Source organism: Nycticebus coucang, chromosome 3 (genome assembly GCF_027406575.1).
Source record: "Nycticebus coucang isolate mNycCou1 chromosome 3, mNycCou1.pri, whole genome shotgun sequence".
NCBI lineage: Eukaryota > Metazoa > Chordata > Mammalia > Primates > Lorisidae > Nycticebus > Nycticebus coucang.
Genome location: NC_069782.1, coordinates 64,661,480 through 64,678,911, shown reverse-complemented (window position 1 = coordinate 64,678,911; position 17,432 = coordinate 64,661,480). Strand labels below are relative to the sequence as shown.

The window sequence follows — 17,432 nt, the reverse complement described above, 5'->3', positions numbered from 1 at the left end:
GTTTGGCCAGGAACGGGTTTGAACCCGCCACCCTAGGTATATGGGGCCAGTGCCCTACTCACTGAGCCAGGCGCCGCCCCAGAGGTGGTAGTCTTGAAAGATTACACTCTACAGAGGCCTTGGGAATACCTCAACACGTGTTAGAATGAATGACTTAGGCACATCAGCAGGGTAACACACAGAACACAACCCAGTACCCTATGCTCAGAACACCCAGGAGGGAAGAGGTGGGTGCCCAATTCTGTGCAGCTGGGGAGATGGGGGAATCCTTATGTTATGAATGGGGGCCAGACGGGATCCTGTCATCTCCTTGTCCAGTGATCCTTAGAAGCTGAAAATCCAAAGTGGGGCTTCCTGCTTTTAGTTCAGTCTCCAGACCAATGCCTGTATCTCCTCTCCCACTCCTCTGTGACAAAAGGCCAGGGGTCTCCTTCACCGCCTCTGTTCATTTCCCTGAAAAAGTGGCACCTGGAGCCCCCCAGAAGTAGCTGGTGGGGATCTTAGGTCCTAAAAGGCCGGGAGACAGAGGGTACCCCCAATCCTCAGCCTCACTGACAGGCCCGGAAAGTGGTGAACTCGGGTGGCTCAGGTGAGGATGATGTGGAGGTGGGCCTCTTCCGGGCTCCAAAGTTGTCAGGGATGACAGTGGTTCCTGAGCCAGCATCCAGGGTAGCTGCGTCTTCCTCTGAAGTCATTTTCTTTGTACACCAAGAAAAGAGAGAGAACCACGTGATGTGGGGTTTTAGGATGTAGAGTTTCCCCATTTTCTAAGCTTGAGACTCTCCTAGCCCAACAGGTCTCATTTTGTATTCTGTCCCCTTTCATACTCACAAACACCTGCCCGGCCTTTCATTCTGCCTGTCTCTGCGCTGAGTGGGGACAGAGAGCCTGGGTTCAAATCCTAGTTCCATCTCTTCCAGGCAGTGTGAGCTCAGCTGAGTGCCTTAACCCCTCTGTGCCTCAGTTTCCCCTTCTGCAAAATAGAGATAATCTTAGTACTCACCTACTAGGGTTGCTATGAGACTTAAAGTTGTAAAAACAGACAAAGCAACTGGTACATCAGAAGTTATATGTTAGGCCAGACGCAGTGGCTCACGCCTGTAATGCTAGCACTCTGGGAGGCTGAGGCGGGTGGATTGTCTGAGCTCTGAAGTTTGAGACCAGCCTGAGGTAGAGTGAAACCCCATCTCTAAAAATAGCCAGGTGTTGTGGCAGGCACCTGTATTCCCAGCTACTCGGGAGGCTGAGGCAACAGGATCTTGACCCCAAGAGTTTGAGGTTGCTCTTAGCTATGACACCAGGGCAACAAAGTGAAATTCTGTCTCAAAAAACAAAAAAATTAAATTAGGCTTGGTGCCCATAGCACAGTGGTTACAGCACCAGCCACATGCACTGAGACTGGCAGGTTTGAGCCCTGCCTGGGCTAGCTAAACAACAATGACAATTGCAACAACAACAATAAAAATAGCCGAGCGTTGTGGCAGGCACCTGTAGTCCCAGCTACTTCGGAGGCTGAAGCAAGAGAATCGTTTAAGTCCAAAAGTTGGACTCTGCTGTGGGCTGTGATGCCATGGCATTCTACCGATGGTAACATAATGAGACTCTGTCTCAAAAAAAATTTTTTTTTAATTAAATTTAATTTAAATTAAAAAAAGAAAAAGCTGGGCGGCACCTGTGGCTCAGAGGGGTAGGGCGCCGGCCCCATATGCTGGAGATGGCGGGTTCAAACCCAGCCCCGGCCAAAAACCACAAAAAAAAAAAACAAAACAAAAACTACCCCTTTGCTGGGTGAGGTGGCTCATGCCCGTAATCTTAACACATTGGGAGGCCAAGGCAGGAAGTTTGCTTTAGTCCAGAAGTTCAAGACCAGCCCAGGCAATATAGTGAGACTCCATCTCTTTTTTTGTTTGTTTATTTTATTTATTTTTTTTGAGACAGAGTCTCATTTTGTCACCCCTGGTAGAGTGCCACAGCATCATAGCTCACAGCAACCTCAGACTCTTGGGCTCAAGCAATTCTCTTACCTTAGCCTCTGGAGTGGCTGGGAGCCTAGCTATATTTTTTTTTAGAGATGGGGTCTCATTCTTGCTCAGGCTGGTCTGGAACCTGTGACCTCAACCAATTCACCTGTCTCGGCCTCCCAGAGTGCTTAGGATTATTGGCGTAAGCCATCACACCTGGCCTGAGACCCCATCTCTTAAAAACAAAAATAAGAAAAACTATCCAGGTGCTGTGGTACACACCTGTAGTCCCAGCTACTCAGGAGTCTGAGGAAGAAGGATCACTTGAGCATAGGAGTTTGAGGGTGTAGTGAGCTATGATCACACCAGTATACTCTGGACTAGGCAACAGAGCAAATCCCTGCCTAAGGAAAAAAAAATACAAAGTCTACCCTGTCCTCTGAGAGGCTTCTGATCTAAACACTAGTCAAAAAGAGATGAACTAGCTGAAGCCAAGTAGTCGAGAGAAGCAGGGGTGCCACTCACAATACTAATTCTCCTTAGCTGGGTGACTGTTCTAAGGCCAATTTACTATCCTCAGTATTCTACTTTTTTTTTTTTTTTCGGTTTTTGGCTGGGGCTGGTTTTGAACCCTCCACTTCCGGCATATGGGACTGGCGCCTTACTCCTTTGAGCCACAGGCACCACCCGTCAGTGTTCTACTTTATAGAAAGAAAATAGTCAATCCCACCTCATAGGATGTTATAAAGTTGAATATCAGACCCTTACCAGGGTAATTGTAAAAATTAGAGACATGTTATCTGCTTTGTTATTAACCAACAGCACAGCTTGTTTAATGCTTCAAAGAGAAACTAGAAGTGAAAGCAGGGGGCGGTGCCTGTGGCTCAGTGAGTAGGGCGCCGGCCCCATATGCTGAGGGTGGCGGGTTCAAACCCAGTCCCGGCCAAACTGCAACAAAAAATAGCCGGGCGTTGTGGCGGGCGCCTGTAGCCCCAGCTGCTTGGGAGGCTGAGGCAAGAGAATCGCGTAAGCCCAAGAGTTAGAGGTTGCTGTAAGCCGTGTGACGCTACGGCACTCTACCCGAGGGCAGTATAGTGAGACTCTGTCTCTACAAAAAAAAAAAAAAAAAAAAAAGAAGTGAAAGCAGGGACTCGAGTGGACATTTGGACACCCATGTTCACTGCAGTACTATTCACACAAGACAAAAAGTGAGAGCAACCCAAGTGTCCATCAACAGATGAATGAATAAACAAAATGTGGCACTATTCATACAGTGGAACATTATTCAGCCTTTAAGAGGAAGGAAATTCTAACACACACATGTCACAACATGGGTGAATGGTGAAGACACTTTTTGCTAAGTGAAGTAGGCCAGTCAGAAAAGGACAAATATTGTGTGACTCCATTCATATGAAATGTGCAGAATAGCTGGGTGCAGTAGCTCATGCCTATAATCCCAGCACTTGGGAGGCAGAGGGATTACCTGAGCTCACAGGTTCAAGACCAGCCTGAGCCAGAGTGAGACCTCGTCTCTAAAAATAGCTGGGTGGGCATCTGTAGTCCCAGCTACTTGGGAGGCTGAGGCAAGATAATTAAGCCCAGGAGTTGGAGATTTGAGGTTGAGGTGAGCTATGATGCTACGGCACTCTACCAAGGGTGACCAAGTTAGACCAAAAAAAAAGTTAAAAATAAAAAATGAAGGGCAGCGCCTGTGGCTCAAAGGAGTAGGGTACTGGCCCCATATGTTGGAAGTGGCAGGTTCAAACTCAGCCCCGGACAAAAACTGCAAAATAATAATAATAATAAATAAATAAATAAAAATAAAATAAAAAGTGAAAACAAATAGGGTGGCGCCTGTGACTCAAAGGGGTAGGGTGGCGGCCCCATATGCCGGAGGTGATGGGTTCAAACCCAGCCCCGGCCAAAAAAAAAAACTGCAAAAAAAAAAAAAAAAAAGAATAGTTATTCATAGGCATTTCAGAAAACTTGAAAAAAAATGAAACAAATAAAATGTCTTAAAATGGGGCGGCAGAATGGGAATCACCAGGTTGGTGTCCTGAGCCCTGCAGATACTCATGGAAAGTCTTGCTGGGTTTTTCTTTCCCACTTGGGATCTGTTCAGTAAGCTGAGATTTCTGAGGGCTGACCGGGTGTTCGCCAAACCCCCTTCCTTCCCAGCATCTGTATTCCAGTGATTCTGAGTTTTTGTCTCTAGAACTGATCTCTTTCTGGAGCTCCAGACCCATGTCACTATCTGCTCACTCGCACCACCATCTGTGGTGGCAGTCTCTGCTCTCTTGTGCCTCCAAGCCTATCCCTCTCCCAGGTCTTGCTCTTCCCCCTTGTCCCGTTTATTGATTCAGAAGCAGGGCTGCATTTGCCATTCTCTGATCTACCCTGACTTGCATCTGTTTGCTTCCTCTACCTTCCCAGCCAATATGCAAACCAAACCACCTCACCATGGGTGCGTTTCTGTCCCCTTTGGCCTCCGTCTGTTCTCCTCGCAAAAGTCACCAGAGGGCGCCTGTGAGCACCTGAATTGGGTCGCCTAAAACCCTCCAGGGCCCCCATCTCCATTGCCCTGATGCTGTGTGATTGCAGGGACAATACCTCTCAAAAAAGGGAGGCAGTTCTTTAAGACTCTTCCCCAGATGGAACACACAGTGGGACAGTTAAATGAAGTCCCTGAGACTGAACACAAAACTAGACTTTGCTTTATAACCAGGAGAGGATCACTGCGTGCATCAGATTGTCACAAGCCTCTAAAAATAAGCTCAGAGGCCACTAGGTCACCTTGAATCCTCTGTAATCATTCAGAGGACTTGGTCCCACCCAGTCGAAAGGCAGTGCTGACTACTAAAGCAAGCACCCCCAGGGACCTGCCTATTGCCAACTTCAATCCTCTGACCCCAGGCAGTTTTCAGAGGAGTCCCTCCTAGCCCCCTTGGAAGCTCAGTGACAGCAGATTGATCGGCATGGTGGTGGCCCCACCTTCCCACAGTTAGCACAAGAAAAGGAACCACTCACCGAGGAGATGGCAAACAGGGAGTTATGGAAGGACATGTCTGACACTGAAAGAGAAAGAAAATCGAGGGTCCAGGACTAGTTGTAACTTCCCTACTCCCCACCCACAGGCCACATGGGAAGGGGATCCATTCTGCAGTGTGGACAGTTTACAGATACAAATAGAACCAAGTCTTTCTCCTAAGCAAAGCCCCCTTTGTGTGTCCCTCCCTGCCCTCAGGCAACTAGGTGCCTGAACTCTTCTCCTCCTAGGGTTCTTACTAATTGCTATTCTTGCTGCCTCTCCTGTCTGTCTCTGCTTAAACATCACTTTCTCTGGGGGACCACCAGCCTTGTCTCAGGCAGGGTCTGGTGGCACCATTGGCTGTTTCTGGGTGGAGACCACGCCTTTCTTGGTGTTTTTTGTTTTTGTTTTTGAGACAGAGCCTCAAGCTGTCGTGGCAGCACGGCTCACAGCAACCTCCAACTCCTGGGCTCAAGCAATTCTCCTGCCTCTGTCTCCCAAATAGCTGAGACTACAGGCACCTGCCAAATGCCTGGCTATTTTTTTGTTGCAGTCATCATTGTTGTTTGGTGGGCCCAGGCTGAATTCGAACCTGCCAGCTCAGTTGTATGTGGCTGGCGCCATAGCCACTTGAGCCACAGGCACCAAGCCTTGGTGTCTTGATCATCCCAGGACCTTCCCAGATTTTTTTTTTTTTTGCACTTTTTGGCTGGGGCTGGGTTTGAACCCACCACCTCCAGCATATGGGGCCGGTGCCCCACTCTGTTGAGCCACAGGCGCCGCCCCCCAGATTTTTTTTTTTGGACAGAATCTCACTTTGTCATCCCTGGTAAAGTGCTGTGGCATCATAGCTCACAGCAACCTCTAACTCTTGGACTCAGTGATTCTCTTGCCTCAGTCTACTGAGTAGCTGGGACTACAGGTGCCTGCCACAATGCTGAGCTAGTTTTTCTATTTTTAATAGAGTTGGGGTCTCGCTCTTCCTCAGGCTGGTCTCAAACTCCTGAGCTCAAGCAATCCACCCACCTCAGCCTTCCAGAGTACTGTGATTACAGGTGTGAGCCATCTTACCCGGCCCATTTCCAGATATTAGCAAAACAGTAGGCGCTCAATAAATGTGTAGTACAGACAATTGACTTTATCTTCTGGAAGCCCCTTCAGGAGAGCATCCCATATCCCGGACTGGCTGCCTGGCACCCCCTAGTGGAATCCGCCAGAATGACACATCCGGAGGGCAGGTCGGGCCCTGGATGCACTAAATACACACCTTGGAGGGGGTTTCTCTGTCCAGAGGCGAGGCGATATTAAACATAGGCACCCATAAAAATTTGCTGCTCAAAACTGTGTTTCCACTGAGGCGTAAGAAGAATGAGAGGGTGCTGGGGGCACGTAATTAAGTAGCAAGCACGAACCCTGCCTAGGGAGTCAGGGAAGACTCCTGGAGGAGCTGACCTTCACACCGGAGCAAGGAGAGAAGGTGGGAACCCCAGGGGAAGCAATGGAGAGGATGTATTTTGACCCTAAGGGGAACAAGCAGCCTCAGAAAAGGTTCAAGTAGTGGGTGATGAGGTTTTGAGGTGGCGATCTTGCCTGGGTGTGGTCAGGAACCAGGAGAGAAAGCACAGACCTGTGGTGGCGAAGTTAATCTGGGCCCAGCAGGATTCTTGATCTCTGCAAAGGGATTCAGGAGAAAGTGTTTTAGGGTGCCCCTGGAGACAGGAGGCTTGTTCTGGAAACTCTTGATCTCAAACCAGACTCAATATACTCGGCCTTCAGTCCCCATATACCTACCTATGAATCCTCCTCAAAATGTGCCTGCACAGGGGAAAGCAACAGGAAGAGAAAGAAACAGATTCCCAGAGGTGTCACACTGCATGACAGCCCCTCGTCCAAGTGGAAGAAAAAACTAAGAAATAGAGGCTCAGTGCCTGTGGCTCAAGCTGCTAAAGCGCCAGCCACATACATCTGACCTGGCAGGTTCGAATCCAGCCCAGCCCGCCAAACAACAATGATGGCTGCAACCAAAAAATAGCCGGGCGTTGTGCTGGGCGCCTATAGTCCCAGCTACTTGGGAGGCGGAGACAGGAGACTCGCTTGAGCCCAGGAGTTTGAGGTTGCTGTGAGCTATGATGCCATAGCACTCTAATCAGGGCAACAGCTTGAGGCTCTGTCTCAAAAAAAAAAAACTAGGAGATAGAAATAAGAGAATTATAGAAATAAGAGAAATATTTCTTATTTCTTATAGAAAAAAGAGAATTGCCTAAGCCCAGGAGTTTGAGGTTGCTGTGAGCTGTGATGCCTCAGCACTCTACAGAGGGTGATAGAATAAGACTCTGTCTCAAAAAAAAAAAAAGAAAAGAAATTCTCTTTTTTGTTTTTTTTCTTTTTTGAAACAGAGTCTCAAGCTTTTGCCAGATAGAGTGCTGTGGTGTCAAAGCTCACAGCAACCACCAACTCTTGGGCTCAAGCAACCCTCTTGCCTCAGTTTTTCTATTATTTATTTATTTATTTTATTTATTTATTTTTATTTAGGGCCTCAAGCTGTCGCCCTGGGTAGAGTGCTGTGACATCACTGCTCACAGCAACCTCAAACTCTTGGGCTTAAGCGATTCTCTTGCCTCCTCCAAGTAGCTGAGATTACAGGAGCCCACCACAATGCCCTGCTGTTTTTGGTTATAGTTGTCATGGTTGTTTGGCAGGCCAGGCCTGGATTTGGACCACCAGCTCTGGTGTATGTGGCTGGCGCCTTAGCTGCTCTAGCCACAGGAGCCGAGCCAGTTTTTCTATTTTTAGTAGAGACGAGGTCTCGCTTTTGCTCAGGCTAATCTTGAACTCCTGAGCTCAAGCAGTCCAGCCGCCTCAGCCTCCCAGAGTGCTAGGGTTACAGGCATGAGCTACCGCCCCTGGCTGAGATAGAAATTCTCTTACAGGAGCCCTAAAGCCAGGTGAAGCTGGGATTTGATCGCCAGAGGGGATTTTCACCACCAGGCAGCAGGGGAGGAGAGAAACTAAGGCCAGGACCAACTGGGACATTCTGGTGCCCCCAGAGTACTGGCTATGGTATAAGTTGAACATTGTACAACCTCAGGAGCATCCACAGAAACTCACCATGGATATCTTATTTTATTTATTTATTTTTTTAGAGACAGAGTCTCACTTTGTCGCCCTCAGTAGAGTGTCATGGCGTCACAGCTCACAGCAACCTCCAGCTCTTGGGCTTAGGTGATTCTCTTGCCTCAGCCTGCCGAGTAGCTGGAACTACAGGCACCCGCCACAACGCCCGGCTATTACCATGGATATCTATTAATGGAATGATTGGGACAAGTTTTGGCAGCCAGTGGCAAAGGGATTCAAGAAAGTCTCAGCCACTCAGTGTGTGACAGCCCTGAGCCTCCCCTTATGTGTAAAATAGGATTATTCACAGTTCCTGCTTCCAGGGCTGTTGTGAGGATAAAATGAGGTTGGACATCAGGGTATCCTAGCACAGTACTCAGCACACAGTAGGCATTTCATAAATGGTAGCACCTGTTTCTATTGTATGACCCTCCCACCATGGGGTACTGTTTCGGGTGGACTGTCCATCAGGCAGGAAAGTGTCCTGCTGTCCCCAAACCACCCTCTAAAATTCTCCAGGCAAGGGTCTCACCTTTTCTTCTGTAAATTTTTGACTTTAACTGGAACAAAAAAAATAAACAAGCACTTGTTAGATTTTGGTCCTGGTTGCATCTGACAACTTTCTAAAGTCAAAAGCTTAAAAGCCCCTAAAAGACCTCAGACTTGTAAGCCCCCTCTCAATATCTACAAACCAGCCTCACCACTCTCTGGGAAAATTTGCTGCTCAACACCAGAGCTACCATGAACATTTCTTTTTCTTTTTTTTTTGTAGAGACAAAGTTTCACTTTATAGCCCTTAGGTAGAGTGCCATGGCATCACACAGCTCACAGCAACCTCCAACTCCTGGGCTTAAGCGATTCTTTTGCCTCAGCCTCCTGAGTAGCTGGGACTACAGGCGCCCACCACAACACCTGGTTATTTTGTTGTTGTTGTAGTTCAGCCGGGGCCGGGTTTGAACCCGCCACCCTCGGTATATGGGGCCGGCGCCTTACTGACTGAGCCACAGGTGCCGCCCGGAACATTTCTTTTTCAGTTACAGGAGTAATGTGTGTTGGTAAAAACTTCAAACAAGGTGCAATCATGTAAAATTGTTTTTTTTTTTTCTTTTTATTTTTTGGGGACAGAGTCTCAGTTTGTTGCCCTTGATAGAGTGCTATAGCATCACAGCTCACAGCAACCTCAAACTCTTGGGCTCAAGTGATCCTCTTGCCTCAGCCTCCCAAGTAGCTGGGACTATAGGTGCCCACCACAACACCCAGCTATTTTTTAGAGATAGCGTCTCATTCTTGCTTAGGCTGGTCTCCAACCCATAAGTTCAGGCAATCCACCTGCCTTGGCCTCCCAAGTGCTAGGATTACAGGTGTGAGCCACTGCACCTAACCCTAATTGTTTTCCTTTAAAAATCTTTTTTTTTTTTTTTTTTTTGAGACAGAGCCTCAAGATGTCGCCCTGGGTAGAGTACAATGACATTGCAGCTCACAGCAACCTCCAACTCCTGGGCTGAAGCGATTCTCCTGCCTCTACCTCCCAAATAGCTGGGACTACAGGCGCCTGCCACAACGCCCGGCTATTTTTTGGTTGCAGCCATCATTGTTGTTTGGCCGGCCCAGGCTGGATTCAAACCCACCAGCTCAGGTGTATGTGGCTGGCGCCTTAGCTGCTTGAGCCATAGGTGCCAAGCCGCCTTTAAAATCTTAAGTTCAGCGGCACCTAAGGCTCAAAGGAGTAGGGCACCGGCCCCATATGCCGGAGGTAGTGGGTTCAAACCCAGCCCTGCCCAAAAATGGCAAAAAAAAAAAAAACTTAAGTTCAAGGGCTGTCTGGGGCTGGTGAAAAGTGTGGAAAGGAAGTCGGTGTTTCATGGGCACAGAGCTTCTCTTCACTATGGGAAGATGGGAAAGTTCTGGAGATGGTTGGTGGTGATGGTTGCATGACAATGTGACTGTACATAATGCAACGAGCTGTGTACTTCAAGATGGTTAAAGTGGTAAGTTTTATGTTATGTACATTTTACCACAATAAAAAAATAGTTCTGGGCAGCGCCTGTGGCTCAGTGGGTAGGGTGCAGGCCCCATATGCTGAGGGTGGTGGGTTTGAACCCAGCCCCAGCCAAACTGCAACAAAAAAAATAGCCGGACAGTGTGGCAGGCACTTGCAGTCTCAGCTACTCTGGAGGCCGAGGCCTCAGCCCAGGAGCTGGAGGTTGCTGTGAGCTGTGATGCCATAGCACTCTACCAAAGGTGATAAAGTGAGACTCTGTCTCTTAAAAAAAAATTAGCTCTAGGGCGGCACCTGTGGCTCAGTGAGCAGGGCGCTGGCCCCATATACCGAGGGTGGTGGGTCAAACCCGGCCCCGGCCAAACTGCAACCAAAAAATAGCCGGGCGTTGTGGCGGGCGCCTGTAGTCCCAGCTACTCGGGAGGCTGAGGCAGGAGAATCGCCTAAGCCCAGGAGTTGGAGGTTGCTGTGAGCTGTGTGAGGCCACGGCACTCTACCGAGGGCAATAAAGTGAAACTCTGTCTCTACAAAAAAAAAAAAAAAAATTAGCTCTATTGACTAGGCACAGTGACCTGTTATCCTAGCACTCTGGGAGACCGAGTTGGGTGGATAGCTTGAGCTTACAAGTTCAAGACCAGCCTGAGCAAAAGCAAGACCCCCGTCTCTACTAAAAATAGAAAAATTAGGCAAGAGGATCACTAGAGCTGGAGTTGGAGGTTGCTGTGAGCTATGATGGCACAGCACTCTACCTAGGGTGATAGCTTGTGACTCTGTCTCAAAAAAAAAACAACATAGCTCAAATTTTCCTCCCTAACACCATCTTTTCTCTTCGGAAGGGTGTTTTTGCTGCTAAGTTTTAGAGTAAGAGCTCCCCAAACTGTCTGCCTCTGTGATTCTAAAAAATGGCTATGTGAGCACATTTGCATGTTCTGGGAGTTACAAACCAGAAGGTCAGGGCCCATGCTTTTTTGTGTGTGCTGTTACCTTTCCTGACTACCACAACCACGGTCACCAGCCCAGCAAGGAGGAGGAAGGTTCCAACCAGGCTCAGGGAGAGCATCAGGATCCAAGTGGGCACTAGGGAAATGGGAAAAGAGAGAGTGGTCAGATCATGAAGCTGAGGAGGACAGAGAAGGGTAGGACACCTGTCTTCTCTCTAGGTTACCTTTAAGGAGCCAGGTCTTCCTCCATAAACCCCAACCTTGTGACTTGGGTGTAGCTGAATCCTGGGGATTTAGCAAGCTTTCTGTCTGGCCAGTTAGCATATTCCCTCCCCCTGGCTATTGTGTTTGGTTTGGGGATGAGCATGTAGTCCAAGTGCAGTCAATGAAAGCTAATTCTGAGACTTTAGCTGGACCACTGGAATAAGAGGTTTAGTCTTTTGCCTAGCATTGCAGAGTTGGTAAGATATATCTGAAGCTGCTGGGCACAATTTTATTAACATGAAGGGGAGGGACTGCCTGAGAATAAGACAGGAGAAAGTAGAGCTGAGAAGTGGGCAAAGGATTCCTGATATCTTTGAGCATGTGGATCCAATGAACTGACTTCATGACTTCAGTTCAGTAAACTAACAAATCCCAATTTGTTGATGAAGCCACTTTGGACTCAAAGTGGCTTTTCTTTTCTTTTTTTTTTTTTTTTGAGACAGAGTCTTACTATTGGGCTTAAGCGATTCTCTTGCCTCAGCCTCCCAAGTAGCTGGAACTACAGGTGCCCGCCACAACACCTAGCTGTATTTTTTTTTTGTAGTTGTCGTTGTTTAGTTGGTCCAGGCCGAGTTCAAACCTACCAACCTCAGTGCATGTGGCCAGTGCTGTAACCACTGTGCTATGGGCGCTGAGCCCAAGTTTTAGTTTCTTTTTTTTTTTTTTGTAGAGACAGAGTCTCACTTTATGGCCCTCGGTAGAGTGCCATGGCATCACACAGCTCACGGCAACCTCCAACTCCTGGGCTTAAGCGATTCTCTTGCCTCAGCCTCCCGAGTAGCTGGGACTACAGGCGCCCACCACAACGCCCGGCTATTTTTTGGTTGCAGTTTGGCCGGGGCCGGGTTTGAACCCACCACCCTCGGTATATGGGGCCGGCGCCTTACCGACTGAGCCACAGGCGCCGCCCACAAGTTTTAGTTTCTTGCAGCCTGGGTGCCAGGTGGTCAGTTGGCTTCCACCCCAAACCAAATGGTGGACCCTGATATCTATGCAGAGGTTAGATACAGAGGTGTGGCCATGACACTGCCAGAGTTTCATTCTCTGCAAAGTACTCAGCTTTCCCTCACTGCAGAGAGAGGAGATGATTTCACCTGAGTAAAGGTCAGGAGCTAAATCAGGAGGGAGAAAGAGAAGACAGACATTTAGCATTCTCACAACGTTAGGCCTTGTCCATTCATTCATTTGAGGCTGGAGTGGTGTTGTCACCTCCCCACTTTAAAACCACAAGGTCAAGGTGAGAGAAGGGGGCCTTCGACAGCGGAACTTGAGGCCTGGAAGGACACAGAACTGTTCTGTCATCACTGCTTGCAAACCTCAGATGGCAACAAGGTTCTCTTTGCATAGGGAAAGTTCCGATTTGGCTCCTGCAGCTCAGCGGCTAAGGCACCAGCCACATACACCAGAACTGGTGGGTTCAAATCCAGCCTGGGTCTGCCAAACAACAATGACAACTACAACCAAAAAATAGCTGGGCGTTGTGGTGGGCACCTGTAGTCCCAGCTACTCAGGAGGCTGAGGCAAGAGAATCGCCTAATCCCAAGAGCTGGAGGTTGCTGTAAGCCAGGGGTCCTCAAACTACGGCCCATGGGCCTCAGGCAGCGGTGTGATTCTATTTGTTCCTGTTTTATTTTTTTACTTCAAAATAAGATATGTGCAGTGTGCATAGGAATTTGTTCATAGTTGTTTTTAAAAACTATAGTCTGGCCCTCCAAAGGTCTGAGGGACAGTGAACTGGCCCCCTGTTTAAAAAGTTTGAGGACTGGGCGGCGCCTGTGGCTCAAGGAGTAGGGTGCCGGTCCCATATGCTGGAGGTGGTGGGTTCAAACCCAGCCCCAGCCAAAAAAAAAAGTTTGAGGACTGAGGACCCCTGCTGTAAGCTGTGATGCCACAGCACTCTACTGAGGACGACAAAGTGAGACTCTGTCTCTAAAATATAAAAAAAGAAAAAGAAAAGTGAAAGTCCTTGCTGCAACCCACAGGGCCCCACACAATCCTCTGTGTTACCACCCTGCCTTTGCCTCCCCCCATTTGCCTCCTTGTTCACTATACTTGAGCCACACTGGGCTCTTCTGTGACACATCAGGGAAGCTTCCACCTCAGGACCTTTGCACAACCTGTTTCCTCTGCTCTCAACACTTTTGCCCCAGTACTCCCAGTGCTGCCTTCTCCCCATCATTCCATTCTTCTTCTTCTTTGTAGAGACAGTGTCTCTGTCACCCAGACTGGGGTGCAGTGGCTGATCATAGCTCACTATAACTTGGAACTACTGGGCTTCAGTGAGTCTCCTCTCAAAGCATCTCAAAGTGCTGGGATTACAAGCCTGAGCCACCATACCTGGCTAAGTTTTAAAACATTTGTGTAGACTGAGTGCAATGGCTTACACCTATAATCCAAGTATTCTGAGAGGCTAAAGTGGATGGATTGCCTGAGTTCAGGAGTTGAAGACTCCGTACTCAGGAGTTGAGCAAGAGTGAGACCCCATCTCTACTAAAAATAGGAAAGCTATCCAGGCATTGTGTCAGGCACCTGTAGTCCCAGCTACACAGGAGGCTGAGGCAAGGGGATTGCCTGAGCCCAAGAGTTTGAGGTTGGCGGCGCCTGTGGCTCAGCAAGTAGGGTGCTGGCCCCATATGCCGAGGGTGGCGGGTTCAAACCCAGCCCCGGCCAAACTGCAACAAAAAAATAGCCGGGCATTGTGGCGGGCGCCTGTAGTCCCAGCTACTCGGGAGGCTGAGGCAAGAGAATCGCGGAAGCCCAGGAGTTAGAGGTTGCTGTGAGCTGTGTGACACCACGGCACTCTACCCGAGGGCGGTACAGTGAGACTCTGTCTCTACAGAAAAAAAAAAAAAAAAAAGAGTTTGAGGTTGCTGTGAGCTATGATGCCATGGCACTCTACCAAAGGCACAGAGTGAGACTCTGTCTCAAAAAAATAAAATAAAATAAAACATTTTTTTAAATATAGGGTCTTGCTATATTGCCCAGGCTGGTCTTATACTCCTGGCCTCAAACAATCCTCTCACCTCAGCCTCCCAAAGTGCTGGGGTTACAGGTGTGAGCCACTACATCTAGCTGTAGGTGCTCAAAAATTTTATGAGGCTTGGGCAGCGCCTCTGGCTCAAGGAGTAGGGCGCTGGTCCCATATGCCAGAGGTGGCGGGTTTAAACCCAGCCCCGGCCAAAAACCACACACACAAAAAAAAAATTTATGAGGCTGATGGGGAAGCGTGCAGTATATTTGTAGTGTGGAGGCTCAATGCCTGGTCTTTGGCAGCCAATAGTGTCTCAGCTCATTTACCTGTTATCTGGATGATTTGGGGAAGTGCCTAACTTTTTGTGCCTCAGTTTCCTCATGTGCAAAATGGGGACAACCACAGCTCCTATTTTATCACCATGAGGGAGAGGGCCTGCCTGAGAATAAGACACAGAAAAGTGGCAAAGTTGGGCGGTGCCTGTGGCTCAAGGAGTAGGGTGCCGGTCCCATATGCCAGAGGTGGTGGGTTCAAACCTAGCCCTGGTCAAAAACCACACACACACAAAAAAAAAGAAAAGTGGCAAAGCTGAAGGTGGCTGATGATTCCTGACATCTTTGAGTACCTGGATTCATCCATACCTGAAGGGAGCCATCTGAACTGATTTAAGTTCGGTGAACCAACAAATCCCCTTTTGGGCTGGCTATGAGGATGGGAAAAGGAAAGGCAAGTAAGTTTCGGCAGGTTGAAACCCTGACTCTTCCATCTAAGAGGAGGGAACAGCACATGCAAAGCCTCAGGATCAGAAAATAGAGCCTCTGGCAGTGATGGCTCACGTGAGGGCCTTACCTGGGAAGGAGACATGTACAGGCTCACTGAGGTCTGAGAGCTGTGGCTGGCTGTGCTCACCCATCACGCCATACTGGCAGTGGAATGGTCCTCCTGGAGCCTCACTGCTGCTGCCACTCAGGTTGAAAATGACCCCATGCTGGTCTGCGGGGGCCTCCAGGAGCTGGACCATATGTCCCCCTTGGTACAGCGTAAAATTTGCCCCCAGGAAGCCCCTGGGAGCCACACATGAGATGTGGATGGGGTCCTCTTGGCTGCTTGGGTGTGGGGGCACCAGTAGGATAGATGGTGCTGGGATTGCCAAGGAACCTGCAATGCAGAATAGGGGAGACTGTCTGGCTGCATGGCCTTGGGTAAGTAGATCACCCTCTCTCTGAGCCTTGCATTTCATGTGCATCAGGATCTTTTCCCCACTGCAATGTAGAAAGACATTGCGTGCCTGGCACATGGTGAGGAGTTCCTGTGATTGCATCATTTTGTAATAGTAACAATGATTATTATATAGCAACCTCACTACAGTCTTATTACTTTTTTTTTTTTTTTGTAGAGACAGAGTCTCACTTTATGGTCCTCGGTAGAGTGCCGTGGCATCACACAGCTCACAGCAACCTCCAACTCCTGGGCTTAAGCGATTCTCTTGCCTCAGCCTCACGAGTAGCTGGGACTACAGGCGCCCGCCACAACGCCCAGCTATTTTCTGGTTGCAGTTCAGCCAGGGCTGGGTTTGAACCCGCCACCCTTGGTATATGGGGCCGGTGCCTTACCGACTGAGCCACAGGCGCCGCCCTACAGTCTTATTACTTTAATCAACAACAAAGACTATATGCCAGGCACGGTTCTAATAGTAACAGGGACAAACAGACAAACACACATGTCCCATGGAGATTATGTCTTCTCAAACAGACAAGAAGTTCTGGGTGATGGGAAGCCTGCGTTAGCGGAGGTGGCCGCAGAGGGCTTACCCGAAAAGATGGCATCTAAACTGAGTATGAGTGGCAAGGAAGGACCCACATGAAGAGCTGGAGAATAGCATTCTAGACAGAGGGATAAGCACAGGCAAAGGCCCAGAGGATGGAAGGGGTGAGGGTGTGCTCGGGAGCAGTGAGGAGGAGGCCAGAGTGGCTGGAGGTAGGGAAGCGATAGGAAACCTAGAGAAGGAAGTGCAGAGGGATTCTACCTTCTTTCCCAGCCTGTGGTGAGAATATGGATTTTGGACCACAGCTTCCCGCAGGAGGAAGCTTTTCCTGGGGTCTAGTCTCTCTCTCCAGCTGCCCACATGCTCCTGAGCAGTGTCCCACCTAACCACCAGGTTAGGTCTATACAAACCTTCCCTTGTCCAGCCACCACCCCCAGGCAAACCCTTCTGCTGCAGAGGCCAGGCAGGGGCTGAGTCACTGGGCGAGGGCATAGCTGTCTCCAGCCCCACCATGATATTTTTGATACTCTTGATTGGAGAGGGGAGTGAAGAGCCCAACAAGAAAAAGCGACACTCCTGGGGAGTTTCCAAGGCTCACAGTCAAATCCGTCTGTCTGCCTGTCCAAGCTCAGCTTCCTCCATGACCTGAGAGGGCAACTCCCACCCCCACCCCTAACACGGGTTTCAGCCCTGAAGGAAGCGAGGTGGATGGGCAGGAGATGGGCGGTGCCCAGTGAGGATCCTGAAGTGGGGTGTCAGACTCACCAGCTGCAAAGAGCAGGACCGGCCAAGGCATCTCTCCTGTGCTTGGCTGGGAAATCCGGGTGAGGCCAGAGGGGCCCACGGCTGCCTGCCAATTCCTCCTGTGAGGCCAGATGGGGAAAGGAGAACCAGTGCTGATCTGAGCTGAGAGTTTCCTCACTGGCAGGAAGTTGCACACACACACACACACACACACACTTGGGCACTGAAAAGGACTCTCTCCTCTCTCCACCCCTTCCCCAAATGCACATTAGACCCAGGCACTTCTCTGTATCCTACTGGCTGTTGTTCTACAGAGTGAAGGGAAGAAAATGGATGGAGGATGAAATGATTGGGTGTTTGTTTTTTCTCTTCACCTAAGAGAACTCCTGGGCATGGGGAGAGCTGACAACAGTGGGCTGTCTGGGAAACCAACACCCAAGTTACAAACCACACAGCCCAACTAGTGCCCAAACTGAAAGAAATGTGGGGCAGAGAGTGGGAGGGTATGGAGGTTAGGTTTGGCCTCTGCGACCTCAGACAAAGCTTTCCTTTTTAAAAGGCTCAGCTCAGCCGGGCACGGTGGCTCATGCCTGTAATCTTAGCAGTCTGGGAGGCCAAGCAAGATGGGTGAATTGCCTGAGATCA

At 49.3% G+C, this 17,432-nt stretch overlaps 1 protein-coding gene across 1 annotated transcript; it reads right to left on the bottom strand.

The window, feature by feature from the left end:
* Positions 1-125: 125 nt before the first annotated feature.
* On the bottom strand, positions 126-16,943 carry C3H19orf38 (chromosome 3 C19orf38 homolog). The gene is made up of 7 exons (XM_053583316.1): positions 16,809-16,943; positions 15,128-15,436; positions 11,087-11,179; positions 8,636-8,663; positions 6,617-6,660; positions 4,989-5,032; positions 126-698 (listed from the first exon to the last, which is right to left on the bottom strand). Exons 1-7 carry the CDS (start codon positions 16,837-16,839, stop codon positions 549-551), a joined length of 699 nt encoding a protein of 232 aa, XP_053439291.1. The 5' UTR covers positions 16,840-16,943; the 3' UTR covers positions 126-548.
* Between the last annotated feature and the right edge of the window lie 489 nt (positions 16,944-17,432).